The 20,721-nt window shown below is 52.0% G+C and overlaps 6 protein-coding genes across 6 annotated transcripts; 1 reads left to right on the top strand and 5 right to left on the bottom strand.

Annotated features, from left to right (window-relative positions):
• The first annotated feature begins 313 nt into the window (after positions 1–313).
• On the top strand, positions 314–2,502 carry EV420DRAFT_1741933 (chromatin remodelling complex Rsc7/Swp82 subunit-domain-containing protein). The gene is made up of 4 exons (XM_060480038.1): positions 314–1,209; positions 1,257–1,529; positions 1,583–2,089; positions 2,142–2,502. Exons 1-4 carry the CDS (start codon positions 624–626, stop codon positions 2,357–2,359), a joined length of 1,584 nt encoding a protein of 527 aa, XP_060338948.1. The 5' UTR covers positions 314–623; the 3' UTR covers positions 2,360–2,502.
• Positions 2,503–3,167: 665 nt separating this feature from the next.
• EV420DRAFT_1633582 (uncharacterized protein) lies at positions 3,168–4,330 on the bottom strand (the record flags this gene model as incomplete). Its single annotated transcript, XM_060476201.1, has 2 exons — positions 3,168–3,511; positions 3,562–4,330. 2 exons carry the CDS (start codon positions 4,328–4,330, stop codon positions 3,168–3,170), a joined length of 1,113 nt encoding a protein of 370 aa, XP_060338947.1.
• Positions 4,331–4,577: 247 nt separating this feature from the next.
• On the bottom strand, positions 4,578–7,147 carry EV420DRAFT_10322 (uncharacterized protein). Its single transcript, XM_060465411.1, has 7 exons — positions 6,982–7,147; positions 5,717–6,857; positions 5,588–5,662; positions 5,444–5,535; positions 5,292–5,386; positions 4,962–5,239; positions 4,578–4,906 (listed from the first exon to the last, which is right to left on the bottom strand). Exons 2-7 carry the CDS (start codon positions 6,783–6,785, stop codon positions 4,791–4,793), a joined length of 1,725 nt encoding a protein of 574 aa, XP_060338946.1. The 5' UTR covers positions 6,786–6,857; positions 6,982–7,147; the 3' UTR covers positions 4,578–4,790.
• Positions 7,148–9,468: 2,321 nt separating this feature from the next.
• On the bottom strand, positions 9,469–13,252 carry EV420DRAFT_10319 (uncharacterized protein). The gene is made up of 6 exons (XM_060465409.1): positions 12,585–13,252; positions 10,531–12,531; positions 10,375–10,479; positions 10,210–10,323; positions 10,109–10,159; positions 9,469–10,055 (listed from the first exon to the last, which is right to left on the bottom strand). The coding sequence occupies exons 1-6, from the start codon at positions 13,137–13,139 to the stop codon at positions 9,816–9,818; spliced, it is 3,066 nt and encodes a 1,021-aa protein (XP_060338945.1). The 5' UTR covers positions 13,140–13,252; the 3' UTR covers positions 9,469–9,815.
• A 4,081-nt stretch (positions 13,253–17,333) lies between these two features.
• EV420DRAFT_1492717 (uncharacterized protein) lies at positions 17,334–18,369 on the bottom strand. The gene is made up of 6 exons (XM_060470752.1): positions 18,192–18,369; positions 18,111–18,138; positions 18,002–18,052; positions 17,870–17,940; positions 17,731–17,816; positions 17,334–17,677 (listed from the first exon to the last, which is right to left on the bottom strand). The coding sequence occupies exons 1-6, from the start codon at positions 18,279–18,281 to the stop codon at positions 17,665–17,667; spliced, it is 339 nt and encodes a 112-aa protein (XP_060338944.1). The 5' UTR covers positions 18,282–18,369; the 3' UTR covers positions 17,334–17,664.
• A 443-nt stretch (positions 18,370–18,812) lies between these two features.
• On the bottom strand, positions 18,813–20,718 carry EV420DRAFT_10291 (uncharacterized protein). The gene is made up of 3 exons (XM_060465390.1): positions 20,320–20,718; positions 19,290–20,272; positions 18,813–19,241 (listed from the first exon to the last, which is right to left on the bottom strand). Exons 1-3 carry the CDS (start codon positions 20,642–20,644, stop codon positions 18,936–18,938), a joined length of 1,614 nt encoding a protein of 537 aa, XP_060338943.1. The 5' UTR covers positions 20,645–20,718; the 3' UTR covers positions 18,813–18,935.
• Positions 20,719–20,721: the final 3 nt, after the last annotated feature.

The following is a 20,721-nucleotide window of genomic DNA, read 5'->3' as shown; positions in this document are numbered from 1 at the left end:
AGAGACATCTTGACTTCTGACTAGATTTGAGCCAAGCCAACTAATGAGTGCAGTTGATACGGGTAGCCACAACCTAAGAGCAATGGAAGTATTGTAAAGCAAGAACGAAAGAAAGCGGGCAGCACAATGATTAGTACTAGGAGTTACCTTCAATCTAATCGGACAGGGTTCGAAAAGGGTGTCGGGTATAAATTTCAGCCGCTGGATCCATGAGATGAGAACGTCATCTGTCGTGATGACGGCTTTGGAACGTATTTCAAAATGTCACGAGACTAGTCTTGGATTTCAATTTTCAATGCCATTTCAATGATTCCACACTTGCACCACTTCAACACCTCATGCCAGCTCGTGCTATAGTTATTTCAATCATACCACCTGACCGGGCGCATGTTTCAAAATGTGTGTGTCTCTGAGCTCGTATAACTAACTGTTCGAGCCCTGAAACTCTTAACGATAACGCGTTGTGGGTCCTTGTGGACTCCGGTGCCGAAATTACGATCACGCACGTGAGAACAGGTCACGGCGTTACGTCACAGCTTCTTGCAAACAAAGTCTAACGCTTTTGCGGCCTACTACGCTCTTCCAACCAGCATCCGACACGTTCGTACCCCCAATTACCACCCATGAAATCAGGAAGCCTACCGAAAATAATTATCAAGCCTCGCGCACCACCACCGCCACCAGAACCAGAACCGGAGGAGCTCGTCGAAACGGAGAGCGACGGTGAAGCTGAAGTTGAAGTCGAGGGTGAGGGTGGAGACACCGAGGAAGCGGACAATGAAGAAGGTGGCACAGAGGATGCTCCAACACCATCAAGCGAGATCCGTGTCATAAAACGAGGGCGGGGGCGACCGCGAGGAAGAGGACGGGGTGCTAGCGTTGCTGCTGTTCCTGCTCAGTCGACTCGGACTCGGGGAAGGGGGAGACCACGGGGGAGAGGCAGGCCGCCGCGTGGGGCGATAACGATTAAGCTGCCAAAGAGGGGTGAGGACGATGTTGACGCTGGGACGGGTGGTGAAGGAGAAGGCGAAGACGAGGTTGATACTGAAGTTGCTGAAGAATCAAAGGGAAAAATTGTTCCTCTGGGCGGGGGCAAGCCATTTCGAAAAATACAAGGACAGGTCTATGTCATTGAAGGCGATGAGTTCGTCACACCCGACGACCCGAAAGGCGACGAGAAGATTGATAAATGGGGGAATCTCCTTGGAGGTGGGTCAGTTTGTTATGTTTCCGGGTGGCGTACTCAAAGGAAATAGGACGGAAATTCAAGGCAAATACATTTATTCTTCCCAATCGTCATGATAAACGGCTCTACATGCTCGCCATCGACGCCGCACGAACGTCAGGCTTCCGAGATTCCCTGTATTACTTTCGCCGGAATCCTCTCGCATTCAAACTCAACGCGACACAGCCAGAAAAAGACTATCTCATTGGAGAAGGAAAACTTGGCTCACATCTTCGCACGAGGAGCGTTACTCTCATCACGGCGCGTAGCGCGTTCAAGCTCCATGGAAGCAAGATGGTATTAGGTACGTGTTTAGCTACCGTGACTCGCAAAGCACCGCTGAATCGCGTCTTACAGACGGCAGGTGGGTGACAGACGATTATTATGAAGAAAAGACCCTTCAAGAGATAGCCGAACGAGGGATTAAAGCAGGCGACTTAGTCGGAGACCTTCCTGACCCAAACGCTCAATCAGCTGAGACCGCGTCCCGGCCTGACCGCGCAAACCCCCAAGGTGGAGGCGGTGGTGGTGGAGGACTAGGAATATATCGTGCTGGTGGGCCAACAACAATATTCGGCGGAAGCGGCTGGGGGCCATTCAGTGACGGACCGTTAAACGCCGTCAGGAAAAGTCTCCTCAGCAGAGATGGTGTGAAGGAAGATAACTGGATGTGGATGATGGCACAGCGGGTACGTGAAAGTGACGAGGAGCTAGCCAAGTGGAGACGGAACAGACTGAAGCTTGGTGGTGGATTGGAAACGGTAAGGGAGGAGAATGTTGAGCCTTTGAAGAAGAAGAGGAAAGTTTCGTCAGATGATCTCCTACCCTTGGGCGTGTACGAGCCTCATACCGGGAATGTTTGCTGTGAGTTCTGTTTTATTCTTGTACATGCCTGCCATAACCGCGCACGGTCTAGATCGCTCGGATACACAGCCAACGCGAAGTCGACTGGAAGTGGACCATACAGTTAAACCCGTGCTTGGGGGAACCAAAGCCGGGAATATGGCCTGGGGCCTAGCCTGGGTCGATACAATCATGGAACCTCGGATAGAGGACGAGAACGCGCATGAAAGAGAACGATTACTGGAAGAGGTTGATGAACATAATGTTTCTACTGCTATGATAGTTGATTAACTTTTGACGTATCGATAAGTGCTGTCGTCGTTAATTGGATTCGCTGCCATGATTGGGGGCTGATTTTTGTCGAAGAAACATATCGAATGCGAGTTTTTAACATTCTCGGTCTTGTCTATAATCGTGTCATATCCAATGCCTGAAAATAACGCACTAATCATAGATTTTCTACCCACGCGGAGGCTTCTGATTTCAAGCACTGTCGTACTCACTGAATGTAATCATTGAGTTCTTCCTCCTAAAGTCCGAAGATCCCACAAGAAGGCATGAGTGTTCAATAAGTGGGAACTTGTAACTCATAGTAGTCAGTAGCGTTTTGCCAGCATGGAATGCTTCGACTGCTGATTCATTGCTGAGGCTGACTAGTGCCAGCTTCTTTTTCTCGTGTCTTGAAAGTTGAAAATTTTCAAACGCGGAGAGAGTTGACTTTCTTCAGTTCATTTGGCCCGGGAAACCAAAAACTCATTGGTTCCGGACTTTTCTCTTGCATATCTATTTCCTTCCTTCTACCTTACCCTTCCTTCTGTAGGAGTCTAAGAAAGTTCGAGAAAGTCACATTTTTTGTCTCCGAGGTATTTTTAGCATGAACATATAAACCGAACCGCCAATGAAATATTTGAAGACCCCAATAACCATTAGTATTATTGACAGACAAGACCGCGTATACCCTACAACAAAAAGACCAGAGATGTACCCTACATTATATCCTACAACAACATGGACCCGAAATATACCGTATATCCTGAGAAAAGTTAGTCCCCAAATATATCCTACGAAAGAAAAAGATCCGCTAGTATGTACAGTAAAATCAGTTCCCAGATACGTCCAGCACACCCGCACGCCTAAGCTGAGGAAACGCGTGTTCGATGGCCTTTGCGCTCACCCGAGGATGTTTAGCGGTCACCACCACCTTCCTGACAGGCAGCCGCACCAAGGCAGCATCGAGATCCACCCACATCTCGTCTCCAAGATCCAGCAAAGATTTCGCTACCAGCTCCAGACTAACCTCCTCAAGCATTCTCATATCAGACTGACTGAAAAGCTCAGTCCACCACGCGACGACACTTGAAAGAGACCAAGGAAGCTCAGACAAAACACATGTCGTCAGGCTTATTTGACGAACGCGGGGAAATGTTACCGATTCATTGTATGCTTTCGAAATGTTAGCGAAATAATTTACGAATGTAAGTGCCAAGACTCACAAAGAGGAGAAGCAGGCGCGAAAGAGAGCGACTCGAGAGTAGGGATCTTCAAAAACTCTTGCAATGGTTTGTTGTCCCACCACGAATACGTATGGACCGCCAAATGTCGAAGTTCCGACGCGTCCGTCCCAGTCCTGAGGACGTGCAGTGTATCCGTCAGGACTTCCGGTTTGAGCGTGAGGGATAGAGAGCGCAAGCGAATACCCTGAGTCACAGGACCATCCGTGTCTACGGGTACAGGTGTTCGTGGAAGGATCTGGAACAGGGCAAGATCCGTTAACACCGTTGACTTGGCAAACAACGAGAAGATATTCTGCATGTCGCGGGAGAAGATGAGCGAGTTGAGTTCAAGACGGGGGACACGGGCCATGGCTGTCTCTAAAGCCTCCCGGACGTCCAGAGGCAGGTTCTCCCAAACGACGCGACCGCTCCCCCGGACCTTTAGGCTCCTGAGATTCGAAAGCCTAGATAGTATCCACGGCAGTTTGGCGTCTCTATCATGAGGCCGCACGCATATAGTCACCTCCTTGACGTGGGAGGCGATATGCGGCGACACCGAGAGCAGCTGGTGGAACTTGTGTACAGTGTTCACAGGAGGCTTGCCGAAGCTGGAATCGAGCTGAATACGAGAGAAGAGCCGCGCCTGGGCGAACGCGTGCCAGTTACGACACACAACAGAGCAAGAAAAGAGATCCGATGGGGCGTCGAGCTCGTCGAACATGGTGTCGACGAGTTCCATGGGTACGATGGTGTGCTTGAGCAAGGCCATGTTTCTGGAGAGACGAATGAGCGACGAACAGCAAAGAAATTGGAGAATTACTGAGGAATTACTACGAGGCCAGTGAAGAAAAGTGAAGGGGGCCAGAACGGAATGGGTGCGAGGTCATAGTAGTAGCACGGAATCATATATGTCCGAGTTAGAATTACCCGTCAGATTGCGCCGGGCCCCTGATCAAAACGCGGACGGAACCATATATGCCCACCACTTAATCTCCACACATGTCGCACAGAAAAACATAAGTCCTTACAGCTTGGAGTCAGATGTGGAAACAACATTAAAATTTCTTAGCAGTGTACACTGTACATACGAGACAAGAAAAACATAATATGAGGGAATAAATGCATACCGGTATAAGCATGAACGGTATAAAAAAATGTCGTGAGATGGACGTAAATAATTCGTAGATGAAAGCAAAAATCTAATGAAATGCACAAAGACCGCGCCTAACTCATTGCCGAATCGAACCTCGTGGTGACCTTGGCCCAAACAACCCCGGACTACCTTGATCAGGGACGAGTAACTGAGGCTCTATAGTGGGAGGAGTGGGTACGAAGCCCGGCTCGGCTAGAGAAAAAAAATCAGTTCACGTGCTCGAAACGTCAATCACTCGACTACTCACGTTGCCATTGCGCCCACGAACGTACTTGGGCGCGTGGATCCGGTCCAGGCGGAGGAGCAGCAGGTGGCGGTGGTCCACTATCTCTCTTCTTTTTCTTACTGGGCCGGACATTGACGGTCCTCCAACCAGGTCGCGCGGGAGGAACTTCTGGAGGCGGCATGGGCTCGGGTGGTGGTGGTGGCGGCGGTGGCGGCGCGGCAGAAGGAGGCGCCCAGTCAGCATCAAATTCGCCTCCAGGACCGTACTTGGACTTCGTGGTCAGCAAGAAACCGATTTCGCTGAGAAAATTTAGTTAGGCAGATGATCAACGAAACGATAAATGAGACGTACTGTTGAAGTCCCCGACGCTCTTCTCGGAGTTTTCCTACTTCACCCAGCAAAATACGGACCTCGGATGCCAAAGCCTTACTGAACTCATCAAGATACTACAGATATCGAAAAATCAGTATAAATTCTTCCGGTGATAAACTTTATGATCCTACCCCTTGGACGTTGAACGGTACTTGTTCATTCGCAGTTTGGCGAACCGCATCAACAGTCTCTTGATGGTGTCTAGCACATTCTGCCATCCAAGCTACGAACAATGAAGTTAATATCCGTAAAACAATACATCAAGCAATACTCACTTTCTGACAGCGATCGCAGAAGATCTTGCTGCTCCCGATTCTGCTCTTTGAGTTGTTCAATAATTTGCTCAGGACCTATTCAGATCATCAGCGCAAACTCGAGAAAATACAAACACGAAAACCACTCACCAGGCTTGCCCGCAGCAGCTTCTTTGTCTGCTTTTTGCTCTTCCCGGCACTCATTCACCATCTCGTCGATCCGCTTCAACAGAACGAGCATCTCGGCTGTATCACCTTTCTTCTCTTCCCTCCTCGCTTCTTTCTCTGCCCACCTTTCCTCAGCCTTTGCCTTCTTTTCTTCACAGCACTGCTTCTGCTCGTTCATCATATTCTGCAAAGCCTCTAAGCCCGCATTCAATCCAGTGAATCCGTCTGTCAATTCCTTGCTAGCATCTTCACGCTGCTGCAATAACTCAGCTGACCGCTGGGCTTTTTCAGCCTCTATCTCCTCCCTCATCCTAGCCATCTCATTCTCCAATTCGCGGATCCTCGCATCCTTCTCCTCAACCAACTTGGCTCGCTCAGCGTCGAGATCCGCTCTCGCACGCTCAAGGTCTTCTCGAGCTTGGGCACGCTCTTGTTCATGTTGCTCCCTCTCTCTCTCCAACTCGGCCCTCATTTCATCTCTTTCCATCTTGACGATATCCCGGAGGTCCTCGGAATGTCTGGACATCGCCTCCTGGGTCGCGGCCTGGATGGAATGCAGCGAGAGACCGTCATCTTCACGCACTGATTCGGGTGGCGGTGGTGGTGGAGGGGCTTCGGGAACAGGTTCAACAGCAGGAGGTTGGGGCGGAGCCCCGAGTCGACTTTCAATTGCACTCAATAGAGCTTCACGAGCTTCTTGCGCTTCAGCATCCCTACGCCGCTCCGCATCCCCAAAGATCCGATCACGTTCACCTTCGCTTTGCATAAACCGATTATCACGATCAGTCTCTGCCTCATCGGCATGTCTCGCGACATCCTGTAGCCTGCTTTCCAACTCGTCAAGATTCGCGAACCGTTCAGCAATCCCTTGATCAATAACGGGAGTCGCCTGGCCTTGAGTCTGATCCCCTCTTCTTGTCCCTGGATCCTCCGCTCTTGCCTCTTGATCACGACCTCTCGATTCAGAAGCCTCACCTCTCGATCCTGGAATGTCTCCTGCAGACTCTGGATAACCTTCTCTCGACCCTATATCACCTTCTCTTGGTGACATGGGGGCCGGAGGCGGTGTAATACTGCGATACGAACTTCCCGAACCACCTGGAGTTGGTACTGGTTTAGGTGTTTCCGAACGAGGCCTAGGAGTCGCTGAACGCGACCGTTCAGGAGCCGGTGAAGGGGCTCGAGTTGGCACATGAGATGCTGTCCTGGATGCCATACCATGAGTTGGAGGCGGGACTTGGTGTGGCGATGGTTCGCGAGGAACTTCGGCGGCATATTCAGGATGAGGAGCTACAACCGGAACAGATGGTGTACTAGGAGAGACGCTAGCTCCTCTGGAATAATCGTCATGAGGAACTGTGGGAGGTGTCCTATGAGGGTCATGATAAGGAACAATGGGAGGTCCACGAGGGCTTTCGGGAGGTACAATCGGCGGTTCATGAGAGGGAGTAGGAGCACCGTAAGGAACTGGTTGGGCGCCAATGGGCACTTCATGAACAGGCGTTCCTGGTCTGTGAATGTACGGGGGTTCATGAGGAACGTATGTAGGTTCATCGTAGTCTTCAACGGGCGTATGAATGCGAGTACCAGCGTGAGACGGAGAGGAGGACGGAGAGGGTGAAGGAACACGAGTTGGAGGACGAGACAGCGAATGCGCAATACGGGTTGGCGTACGTGTAGGAGCACGGCTTTCATAAGGTACATCGCCCGGTCTCTGTTCCGGTGGTTCGTGAACAGGTGGAGAAGGTATATATACTGGTGCTCCAGGCAGCTCGTGTCTTCTGTAGGACGACGACGACCGCGAGGCTAAAAAACAGTGAATAAAAGAGAGATTCTGAGATACTATAACAAGAACTTACGACTTCGGCTGGGTGGCACTACAACCGTCGGCACAGCCCCATATGCCGTAGAAGGCGGTGGGGAATGGCGGGTAGGCACGACCACCGTATGAGGTTCACGACCGGGATCATGGAAGGGGATAGGAAGCGGATGATCAGATAGGCCAGGCGGATGACCTGTAACAACAGTTGGCGGATAATGAGGTTCACCGGGACGGTCTGCATATTCCAACGGTCGATGACTGCGGCCAGGGGATCCACGCCTTGAAGAATAGCTACGGCGCGGTGAGTAAGCACGGTACGAATCTCCAGAACGACTTCTGCTACGACGATGGGGACTGCGACGGCGCCGACGGCGGCTGCGACTGCGACTGCGCCTACGGCCACCGTCATAATCACTTGATACACTTCGATGTCGGCTTCTTGATCTACGTCTTGGTGGACTTCTGTGTCGGCTGCGTCGTCGTCTTGGTGAATGTCTTGATCTGCTTCTTGATCTTGACCTAGTCCTTGACCTACTTCTTGATCTCCTCCGTGGGCTTCTGGAGTAATAGCGCCTGCGACGCGGACTTCTAGAATGACGTCTTCTCGATCTACTCCTCGATCTGCTCCTCGATCTGCTTGATCGACCCTCGACGATTATGGGTGCCGAAGGTGCTATTGGAAGTTGAGTGGGCGCCTGACTTGGGAGCCCAGTAGGAACTGGTACATATTGAGTAGGAGGGTATTGAGTCGGTGGCGGCTGAGTCGGTACACCGCCTGAAACAATAATTGGTGTCGTAGGAGAACGGCTTCGACCCGGAATCAAGACCGGAGTGCGAGGTGAACGCGACCGTGAGCGCGACCTGGATCGCGGCCTTGACCTACTGCTCCTGGAGCTGCGCGAACTTCTACTTCCTGGAACAACAATCGTTTGTGTTGGCTGCTGCATAGGTGGAATGTAGGTCGTTCCTTCTGTAGGATGTGTAGGATGAGATGGAGGAAAGACTATCGTTGGCTGAGTCTGTGTCGGAAGGGGAATCACGGGTGGGATGGGAGAGCGTCGGTAGCTACGGCGGCTGCCACTGCTTCGACTTCGACTACGGCTACTACGGCTTGGTTGCTGTACAATGACTGGACCAGTTGGTGGCAGACCTGGCATGGGAACTGGCGCGCCTCCCGGAATGATAATAGGCGGCGCTGCACGAGGGAGGGATCTTTCACGAGACCTTCCACGAGAGCGAGATCTACTACTGCGACGCGACGGCTGGGCAGGAGGCACCACCACTAAGGGCGCTGGCGGTGGGCTAAGAGACCGCGAGCGGGAACGCGATCGTCGTGAGCGGGACCTCGAGGGTGATCTACGCGACCTTCTTGATCGGTATGAACGTGATGACCCCGAGCTAGATCTCGATTCTGGTTGCTGGACGATGGTGATTGGCGGCTGCGGTAGTGGTGGCTGTGGTACCGGTAAAATGCTCGACGGAGGCATTGGCATCATAGGTGGCATAGTTCCTGGGGGTCCCATTGGTACAGGTCCCATCGGACCCATAGGCATTCCTAGCTGTTGAGGAGGTTGGATGATGATTGTAGGCTGCTGTGCGGGGACGGGCCCTGCAGGAGGTGCAGACGGAGAACGACGTGAGATATCAGTCCCTGTAGGATGTGGGACAGCTGTAGGAACCGTAACAATAGGCGGACTCGGTCCTCGACCAGGATGAGGAGTACCAGGGAGGCCAGCATCATGTACCGTTGCACCAGGCACAGGGACGTAGTGAACAGACGGAGAAGACTCATCCGAACGCGGAGACCCACTCGAGCGTGAAGTTGCAGCACTACTACTTGAGGGGCTCGCTGGCTCGTGGATAAACGTAGTTCCTGGAGCTGCAGGTGGGTAGAAAGGCTCAGCCGGTCCGCTTACACCTGGTACAACAGGCTGAGGCATTGGATAACCACCCATGGGTGGAATCACAGGAGCAGGCTGATCATATCCCGTCATCGGAGGAATCACTGGCGGGTGCTGAGGATATCCCGACATTGGAGGAATCACTGGTGCGGGTTGACCAAATCCTGGAATAACCGGCGCAGGTTGATTAATGACGTATTGTTCAGGAGGTACCACAGGCTGTGGCATTGGCGGACCAGGAGCACCCTGCTGAGCATCGGGAACAAAACCAGGCGGCATTCCAGGTATTTGCGTGGGAAACGGTACTGCCCCTTGGTCCGGAGAGCTTCCTTCTGACGAACCCGAGCTTGAAGAACCATCAGAAGGAGGGCCTGAAATTTGTTGAGCATTGTGTTACTGTGTAGGCATAGATACACTCACGTCCGCCACTGCGCAAACCACGGATTTCATTGCCCAATTGTTCCACTCGAGCAATCACTCCTCGAATTTCGTTCTGTCGGTCCTGGACGTCATTTTCTAGCCATCCGTTTAGCCCTCGCAAATATCGCATGAGTTCTCGTTGTTGATCTACGGTCGCAAGTTGAGCCAATCGGTTTTCCTAGGAGTGCATTCAGAAAATGTGCTTAGTGATAAGTCTGAAGCTATTCTTACACGAAGGATGGCCAGAATGGTATTAAACTCCTGGGGTAGATCCACGCGGATCTATCATCATAACATTAGCACCAGGTCTAGATCAATGATTGAAAACTTACAGGTCCTGGCGGCATAGGCATATATTGGGGACCCACTGCTGGCTGTTGCGGTAGAACTGGAGGAGGAGGGACACCATAACCAGGCCCACTTGGACCGGCATCACCGGGTGGTCGCTTGAAAAAGGCCAGTTAATTACCAAGATGCTGCACCAGGGAAGGACATACGCGTCTATACCAACTCTCCCCATGAACGTCTTCATCACGACCCAATTGTGATGGTGGCGGCGCAGATTGCGTACGGTCAGGGCCATCGTCGTACAAGTTGGTAGGCTACAAGAAATCTATAAATATGCACCTTCGTGTAACCTTGAAGATACGTACTAGGACGGGCCTTGGAGTTGGTCCTCGTGTAGGTCGTCGCTCTTGGGGCACATCCGCCTGTCGATCAAAGATTGGGGGTGGAGGAACAACAGGCGAAGGCGAAGGCGGCGATGATAGTGGCGGCTGCTGGTACGGTGCTTGTGGGGGCGGTTGCTGTGGGGGCTGCGGCTGCTGGCGCTGGCGCCGTGGAACTCTGGGACCTCGTCGGGGCTGTGCTCTTGGGCGACCAGGACCAGAGGGACGAGGAGGGCCCATATCGGGAAACTGCGTCGGAGGAGGCTCTGTCGCCGGACGTGTCTGCAACAGTGATTCTATGCTCTCTCTAGGCCTGAGACCTGGAACAAACCGCAATCCTCTAAAGGGTTCTGGTGGCGTTACATGAGAGCTTTCAAGTCGACCAGAGATCAAATTGTCGAGTTCTTGAAGAACTGAGGGTCGTGTTCCGGGAGCAGGTCGCGGAGTAGGAGCAATAGTTTGACCTCGCCTCAAGTTGTCTAAAAGGTCTTCAAATCTATCAAGGAAATAACTTCCTGATGAAGACGATCCATCGGGCTCTGACTCTGGGGGTGGAGGTACATGAGGCTCGGGCATACGCGGGGGAGGAGACCGAGGTAGAGGCGGGGGAGGAACCTCAGGCTCTGGCATCGGTTGGAAAGGCGGCGGAAACACGGGTGCAGGCGGCACGATTCCAGGCTCCGGAAAGGGCGGTGCAGGTGGCCGAGGCGTTGATGCTTCAGACTCGGGTGGAACATCGCGAGGACCTTGCGGAGGAGAAGATGGGCCTTGACGAACTTTGTCACACAAACCCTGAAGTAAGTCCTCCAATCTGCCCAGCCTTTCGAGTACGTCACTGTTATCTGGCGCGGGACGGGATCGAATTAAGTCAGCCATCGACCCTTGTCCATCAATCAATGATCGTAGATCATCCTTGATAGAAGCCAAAATGTCCGAATAATCAGGCATCTGAACCACGTCAGATGAAGACGAAGAACTACTGGGTGGGGGAACGAGCGGAGCCTGAACAGGTGCCGGAATAGGGAGAGGCATAGTCGGTGGCGGAATTGGTATAGGCGGCGAGGGTGGAGGCCTCCTTGGTATGGGTGTCACGGAGCCGTCTGTTGGCTCCCTCTCGGGCGAAGATACACGGGACGAAGGACTTGATGATGACGACGAAGACGATGACGAAGACGAAGGTGGAGAGAATGCGCTCACAGAATCCCATGGGGTGGGAGAGTCCGCCCTTTCCGTTGGAGGGAAACGCAGACTGTAGGGGGACGATAGGAACGACACGCTACTATCCAAACTCGATGGAGCCAGTTCGGAGGGTACGAGCCTAAAGTCATGGGGAGTCTCGATCTCCTCCGACATAACGCTGCTGCCTCCCACTCGTTCCTCAACAAGCTCTGGTCGGACAGGTTCAGGCGGGCTACGAGGATGAACAAGACCAGATAGTTCTCTGATGCCATTATGAATTCCCCTAAGCATGTTCTGTAAATCATTGTTTTCATCCTCCCGGTTCTGATCATATTCACGAATTTCGTTGGCCAGATTATCCAGATCATCAAAAATATTGCGAGACACTTGACGCGGAGTTGGAGTTGCCAACGACACCGTGTCGGACCATGACTCTCTCTGTGTTGTATCCCCTCGAGGCGTAGATAGACTGACCGAAGGCGAAATACCAGTCGGCGTGCGGACCGACGGCGTCGGGACGGAGGGTGTTGGGACTGATGGTGTTGGGACCGACGGCGGTGTTGGGCCCGATGGGGGCGTTGGGATCGATGGCGTTGACACCGACGACGACGGGACAGGCGGCGTTGGGACAGGCGATGTTGGTACTATCGATGGTGTTCGTGCTGACAAAGCTCGCTCAGACGGTGCTCGTGTTGATGGAGGCCGCGTTGGTGCTCGCTCAGAGGGAGCCCGCACCGACGGTGGTTCCGATGGCGTTGATACAGGCGGTGTTTGTATGCTACGGGGGCGTACCGGAAGAGGTGTTCCCTGGATAGATCGGTTAATGACAACTAGGATATAGTAAACATGATTAAACTTACAGATCTCGAAGATGACACTACAGACGGCACCGCCGATGCCGCAACAGAAGGGACGGCAGAAGGCGCAACAGAAGGAAGAGTAGAAGGGGCCATGGATGGTACACCAGACGGTGCGGCAGATGCAATCGGTGTCGTCAACAAACTGGGATATGTTGAAGGAAGGGACCGGGGGGTTCTCGCTTCTTCCATTTCCCACTCTTCAATAACAGAGCTTGAATCGAGGAAAGAGGTATCAATGGTTCTGTCGGAGCTGTACGAGCTGGTGGAGGCACTTGAGGGAGTCCGCGTAAAGCTAGTCGGTCCAGGAGGACTCAAGTACAAAACAGAAGGAGATTCAGGCGCGGGAGTCGAAGATGAAGGAGGAAATGTCACCGGAGAAAGTGACGCTTCAGTCCATGTAATAGGAGACGGTAGTAGCTCGTAAGGCGTAATGGCAGACTGTGTCTCAGGAATTGTGCTCATCCTATCGCCCGATGAATAAACTGATCCAGTTGGCCTCAAAACCGATGTTTCGAAGGAGACGTCTCTTCCATCATATAAAGCGACTGACATCATCGAAGGTGACGGTGCCAACTGTGATGAATCCCATGTCGTATCCGTCTCTCCAGCAAACGGTCCCGCAGCAGAGGGCGTTGTGCGCGTCGACGGCGTCGATGCTATGGAAGGAGTCAACGGAGACCTTGAGACGCTAGGCGTGGGGGTTCTGCTAACGCTAAGACTAAGACTGGACTCCGTAGGTATCGTAGCCGACGTAGGAAGTATGGATGGTGTTGCTTGAGTCACGGGAACGGAACTACTACTTGGGCTGCTTGGGACACCAGCAGAAGAAGGAACCGATGACGTCGTCAAATGGCTGGAAGGAAGGATTTCTGAGCTGATACTAGAGACACTCTTGATGGTCCGTATTGTGGGCTGCGGGGACGTCGGCGGAACAGAAGGTGTCAACGAAGAAGGCGTCGGTGTTGGCAATTCCGAGGTCGACGGCGTCGGTGTCGGGAGTGGTGATTCACTAGTGATGGAAGGAAGCGACGATTCCCCGATTGATGATTCTGTTGAGGACTCTGGAAGAGCGATATGTTCAGGGGGAGTTTCACGCTGTACGACAACGGGTGACTCAGTTGGAAGGGGAGGAAGGGGTAGTTCCTTCACGCTAGGAGTTCTCGAGAGTTCAATGGCTTCTTCCTCGACGTCCTTTACTGACGGCACTGGTGTACTGTGTTCAGAAGGAATATCACCAAGACTTGAAGGGCACAATTCCGCTGTACTGTACTCAGTGAATTCGGAAGCCGTATGATACGTTGCCGTTCCCTCATCAGCTGTACTATAGAGGGACGGAATCGAGGGTAGCGACTCGAACGACGCAATGGACGGAGACCTTGGAGTAGCATAGCTACTGCCTTGAGATGCAGTGACATAATTTTCTTCCGAAGACGACTCTTCCTCTGCCTTGGAAGATGTAGATGCCGATGCAAACGGAGTGCATGTAGCACTTGTGGCAATGGTAGTCGTCCTAGGTGCTGTATCCGACAGATCTGACGCCGTACACACATCATAGCCTACAGTATTGCTCGTCAATATAACTGTGTGAATTTTCCGGATTGGAAGCTTACCAGTCTCGCTTGTACCCGTACCACTTACTGTATAGCTTCCACCCGAAGTATAGCTGCCACTCAGCGTTGTATAGCTTCCAGTGTAGCTTCCGCTAGAATAACTGAGCTCCGCTCTACGTTCCCTCTCCGAACTCTCTTCGCTCCCAGATGGCTGATAGCCACTGCCGCTAGAAGAGCCCGAGTGTGTTCGAGTGCGTCGTCGCACTCCTCCAGCTCGGGATAAAGAACTTCTCGAGGGCACTGTGAGAGTATCACTGGCAGTATATGGTGAGGATCCGTATGAAGAACTGTACGTGTAACTGCCAGAACCTGAACTGTGGGAGTCACCGAGGAGGGACGCTGACTCTGTCCCTCTATACGACAATGTCGATGGAACAATTTGGGTATCACTCGTTGTAAACCCGGTCATCCTGGTTGTAGTCAATGTATCACTGGGTGTGACGCCCGTCCCCGTTCCCGTCGCTCTGGTAAACGATGACGACGAATAGAATGAAGACCTTCCACTAGACTCCCCGGCAGAGAAGAACCTAGAATCATCTTCATCGCCCGACTGCGGAGTGCCGTATTCACTTGAAGATCGGTTGGACGCGAACTCATCGCCCAAATCGGTCATTGAGCCCGATCTCCTCAGCCTTCCACTGAGCCTTCTACGTGTACCACCAGAGATGACTCGAGGATCGCCAGGATAAAGATAATCCTGGCCGGAAATAACAGTGTCGTCGACAGTGCGATCATGGTAGGACGACAAAAGCGAGCGCCCCCGCTCGGAATCGGAGCTGAGCGATTGATACCTCGAGCTTCGGGACGATGCTGACGCTGATCTTCCAAATTCAGATCCATATTGATCACCCATGTCCGGGACTTCTCCAATAGGTGGAACGTATACGGTTGAACGTGATCCTGTACCCGAGCTCGTGGCAGAATTAAGACTGCTTTGGCTTTCCATAGAAAGGATGGTTCGAATAGATCCCGTGGGTGACCTTGAGCGAGTCTGAGTATACGAGCCTGTGCGGGATACAGACGGTGCTGGTTGGCTATTGACAGCCTCCCTGAACACAGAAATTTTGTAAGTGGGGAAAAATACTTTTGTAGAGAATACACACCAGATCCTATTCACCCATCGTTGTCTTTCAACCAGACTTTCAGTGGCCAAACGTTCAACTCCATCGCCGTAAACCATCCAGAACGGGACCAAGCTTTCCACTATATCTCCCCTTTCACGTCCTTCCCTTTCCTCTTGTGCGTGTGCTGCAATGGCTCCTACATCATCACGAGCCCTAGGGTGTCCTAAACTTAGCGCGCTTTCAACGCCAACACAGTTAATCAAATCCAACTGGACAACACCACGACCGGCACCAGGAGCTATCCAGGACAACAGAAGAGTATTTCGGTATAGCAGCGCCTGGCATCGTTGCCAGAAATAGGGTGGTGCGGTGTGCACATTGAGATAATATAAAGTTCCAATATGAATGGGCTGAAGAGAAAAAAGGTCAGTTTTGGGCCACGTGTACCGGCTACCAATATGCTTACCGTTTCCTCCGGCCCGCCGGCGAAGCGGCCTAACTCTCCCAGGACCTCCGGTGTAAGGGCGCTCCCGTTCCCATTCCCTGTATCCTGGGCATCGCCTTCTCCATTGCGCCGTAAGCTAGCGCGCCTTCTGATACCAAAAAGACCATTGTCGCCCTCTGCCGGTTGAGAGGGAGGCGGAGGCAACTGATCGGTATCTGAACCTGCCGAAGATGCCGGTTTTGTAGGCGATCTTGAAGGAGTCCGCTCTTTCCACAACGCAACAATATTTCGGACAGATGCCAGGGGATAGCGCGGTGATGACCGCTGCGGGCGACGTAAAGTTGAAGCTGGCGTCTGGGTCGAGGAAGTGTATGAACTGCCTGTTTGACTTGTCGAAGTATACGTATTTGTTGGAGTCTGACTGGAGGTCAATGTAGTAAATGTGCTTGGCGTGGCGTACGACGTAGTCCCGGAACGTGTCGTGGCGGATGTAGTCGACGGCCTCACGGGCGGAGAAAGAAGGGTGGAGAATGTCGGCCTCGTGTCGCCCGACGATGCAGAGGAGCTTGATTTGGTGGGCGAAGGGGAACGACGAACACCAGGAGCAGAAGACGCCCGAAGATGTCCACTCGGGCTAGCGGGGCTGTTTGTTTCAAATCTTGCAATGAGCTCAGTAGCTCTGCCGGGTGGCGGAAGATCACGGTCTGCACCAGGATCAGTTGACGACCTGGAATGCGAGGGTGATACCGCTCCGCCAAAGAAAGAGCGACGAGCAGGCTCTGGTGTTCGAGCTGAGGAACGCGCAGGAATTGTGGCCCCAGAAACAGGACGCGACTGAGTGCCCTCCGTTCTTTCTGTGATTCTGCTCAGTCGCAATGCTGAGTTGCCGGTTGGGGGTGGATATGATGAAGCTGCTGAGTATGTTGGTGTACCCAGCAAAGATGGAAGCGATAGTACAGATGGTGAACCTGTGTACGTGCCGGTGTACGTGCCCGAACCTGTGTACGTGCCAGTGCCCGTATACGAGCCTGTATACGAGCGGGGATCAGAGGATGACCACGTTGAGAGCGCGTTTTCCGTCTCGTCGAGCTCATCGTCTAAATTGTTGAGGTTTGCCTCGACTTCGTCAGCAGAATCTCCCTCTTCCCAGGCCTCTTCAGTATAGGAATTTGTTCGTGATCCGGATGGTGAAATGTTTACACGGCGCATGTTGTGGGCAGAGTCTGCTGTATCAGAAGAATCTGAAGGAGGTCAGCGCGCTGTCAACAGAAAAATGACGCACGCACCTGAGCGTGAAGAATATGATAATCTTGAAGGCGACATCGGTGTTGCTGATGGCGATAATGTGCTGTAGGTCCCGCCTCTGTTTGAGGGCGACCAACGCCCAGATGACTGAGAGGTCATCGCAGGACTCGACTGAACGCAATGAGGCACAATGCCGTTGATAATGAAGGGGATACTTCCCAAAACAGTATTCAACAAGGCTTTAGGGCCGGTTTTTTCGTGGCCGCGTCGTCATCACGTGAAGTCACTACACAGCTTTTCCGTGCGGAGTCATCTGGACTTCGGTCCGTATCCATGGTCCTGATGCCTCCAGACTCTGGTATTTCATCTCTCACTTGCCGTGTACCGCCATGAACTAGTGAACTATATGCTCAAAAGAGAGTGAATGCTAAACGATCGTCAATTTGACTATGTATCAAATCAACTTCGATGTCGTATATTAGACATGAAATTCAACGAAATTGAATGGAGAGCTTCGAGAATCGACAGTCGGACATTCGGTGTCATAACAATTAACGGGATGTTAACAGCTTCAATACATTTGGCGTGACTTGCATGGACAAGACCGAAGATGGCAGTTCGCTATCGCGGCATCATCGTTCAATGCCGAAAAGATCTCATGGAAGGAAAACATCAGAATGTATGTGATTGTACAATGTAATCGATGAGTATACAGTTTATCGGCCATATCTGCAAGATGAGATTGAATGCTTGAGCCGCAGAGATTATAAGAATTGTCAGACCTTTGCAGCTCCCATTCTCTGTTGTCCAGAGGGCAGACGTTCCTAGTTTTCAACCACCGCGAAATGCAGTGGAAATGGAAAGCATGCTAATAGAATGAGTATGAGAGCCGGCAAGATGAGGCGGCGTGGCGTGACCTACGTTGCAGATACCCCATGCCGCAGTACATTCTTCTGTGGTTGAGGACACTTGATTAGCCTGACATTCGATGCCTATGCAGGAAGCGTGGATTAGAAGAAATTATGGGGATAAGGCGCCAAAATGATTTCTTACAAAGGTCCATAATATGATTCCTGCAGATGGCACAGTTCTCGACGACAATATCTATGACAGACACGTTCAGGCGTCACCATATTTCCCACAAAAGATAATGTGGACAGACCCCATGCCCACAATGATACGGCATTCCACTACAACAAGGGATCAGCAAAGGCACTAATCAATATCCTTGGGAGAAGTATACCTTCTTCACTTCAAATCGTTGCTTGCCACTCTTGTCTTCGGTCTTCTCCTTCTTCACAGGCGGGTCCATTTCAACGTCGACGTCAGCCATTGCAGCAGTTCTGGATCGTAAAAAGTCAAAGATACGGGCGTCTGTCGGTGCTAATGATGGTGGAAGACAAGAGTCAAGTGTGACTGTGACGGTCCTCTGGCAGACTTACTCAACTTGTTCTTGCCGCAAATGCCGAACCGCTCACTGAGGTGCTACCACGACCAAGATCAAACACGAACCGCTCAACCATCACATTCCAACGTACTTGTCATCTATGAGGTGTTGCGGTCTGAGCTCAGGACAAGGCAGGAATTTCCCTTCCTAAGCCTTGAAGCTGAAGGCCTGAAGGCGGAACGAGAGTTATTGCTATACAAAAACTGCCCGCAATGTTTTATATTGGACTCTATTACCAGCGGCATTAGACCATATAACCCACTAATAAAGCGGTTAAAGGAAGTTACAGGATAATAATACACATTCTTCTATAACCCTACCAGCCATTAACTGGTGTAAATTGGTACCTTCCGTATCAGTCTTCATCCTACCCTGCACCGTTGGTGAACCGGACGCAACCGTGATACTCTTGCTCCTGAATCTATATTATCAACCTTCCTTCATGCTAGTAGTAGGACACATAAGTTAAAACGTGCAACCGACGATAAGATTACATTCAATGCGACTATACATACATGACGAAAGCGAATGTCCGGATGCTCACACTCTGCTTCTCCTTGTCAACGCGGACCCTAGCATGCTCTTGCTAGTTCGTCCTACCTGTCTCCCACGGCCTAGAGGTTCCCTGTAATTTTTTGTCTCAGAATCCCAAGTAGCGAACAGCTTTGCGTCAGGCACAGCACACGGCTTTTCCTCCTTCCTCCCCGTTGTTGGGTCGGTAGTCGTGGTCGTCGCAGAAGACGAATTCCAAGGCGCAGGAATACCAACGCCATAGGTAAGCTGTTTTCCATCCACTGTCATGACAGGCGGGTTGCTAAGCTTGCTTGTACGGTTAAAGATCTTCGACTGGAGAGACATGAGAGAGAATACTAAAAGATCTATCCAGACACATACCGGAAGAACATGCCTAGCAAGTTCGGGTATTCTCGACGACTGCTGACTCACGACATTCGAAAGTCGCTCAGTCGACGAAACACTTTTTCCTGGAATGCTAGGGAACTTGAAATCTTTGTCCTTCACCTTTTCGAAGCCATGCCCTCCGGGAGTAGGCACAGCAAAGCTAGGACCCATGGCCGACACTCTGGGTTGATTTGTTGCAAGATTAGAGTGCAACGTATCCGGAGGGTCCCACCGCGACGACGTTTGCGTCAGCGCCAACAGAGACATGGCGACTTTATGTCTCTGAGGGTTGCTGGTTCCCAGATTGTCGGTTGACGACCGACTCGTGAGAATATGATGATACGCGGCAAAGAGGGATTGATCAGTTTGGGGTGTAGGGAATCGGGATATACGCGCAGGTAGAGTGGAATGGTCAGTAGGCGGTGACGGAAGATGCCATTCTGGCTGAGAAGACAATGAGGACTGAGAGTACGGCACCTGCATCAGCCAATCCGCTGTGGCTGACGACGTCAGCGCTTGTGCAGGTGGCGCCTGAAGTGCAGGAGAATGAGGACGGGGGTTCTTTGTGTTCTCAACAGGAACTGTGTCCTCTGCCGGTTCAGTCTGTGTTTGAGGAGGAGAGGCTGGTAGGATGGCAGGAAATGGAGGTAGAAAGTCAGGAATATGGGGCGGCGGATCCCAATCTAGGGTCCGTTGCCGTTTCCGTGGCGGCGTAGATGGGTTCGATATAGGAGACAGCGGCAATGTAGGTATTGGAGGAGCATGTCTGGGTTCGTGGTTGGGAGGAAGATTAACGTTGAATTCGTCGTCTTCGTCGAACGACGCTTCGGCATCTTCATCACCGTCAGCGACCGCCGGCTCCTCCATTTCCTCATCTTCATATTCCTCCTCCTCCAAGGCTTCGACGCCAGAGAACGGCGCATAATGCAATGGGATCGCATCGTTGCGATCCTGCCGTAGTCCGTCATTCAGTTGGGCTGAGAGCCATCAACACGCCATCTAGCAGCATATGTCCAAGACACACCTCGGAATTCATTCAGATCCTCGACCCGCCGCAAGGACTTGACCGCGTAACGGTTCAGCTCAATGCCTTCCGTTGACCCGTATTCCTTCAGTTCATCAAGGCTCACCCCAAGCTCATCCAAAGCAGATAGTGCATCCATCGGTGTCAACTTCGTCCTGCCTGCGTGCTGTGCGTATTTCGCACATGTCGACGACAAAAGAGCCAAGTAACGCGAGAGAAGGTCGGTGAGAACTAAGGACGCCTGGGAAGAAGACCGAGAGAAGTTCGATGCATGGAGCGCTCTGTGTGTTGCCGATTCCAATAGCTTTTGCGCAGCATTATCCATGAGCAGGCGAGACGACAACAAGACGACGAACGTCGCTGTTTAGCGCGCCCTGTGGTCACCGTTCGAGTTCAGCCGTC

The sequence above is a fragment of the Desarmillaria tabescens genome (genome assembly GCF_030435595.1).
Source record: "Desarmillaria tabescens strain CCBAS 213 chromosome Unknown EV420scaffold_1, whole genome shotgun sequence".
In the NCBI taxonomy this organism is placed as follows: Eukaryota; Fungi; Basidiomycota; class Agaricomycetes; order Agaricales; family Physalacriaceae; genus Desarmillaria; species Desarmillaria tabescens.
The sequence above is the reverse complement of the archived record's forward strand: the minus strand, read 5'-3'. Positions and strand labels throughout refer to the sequence as shown.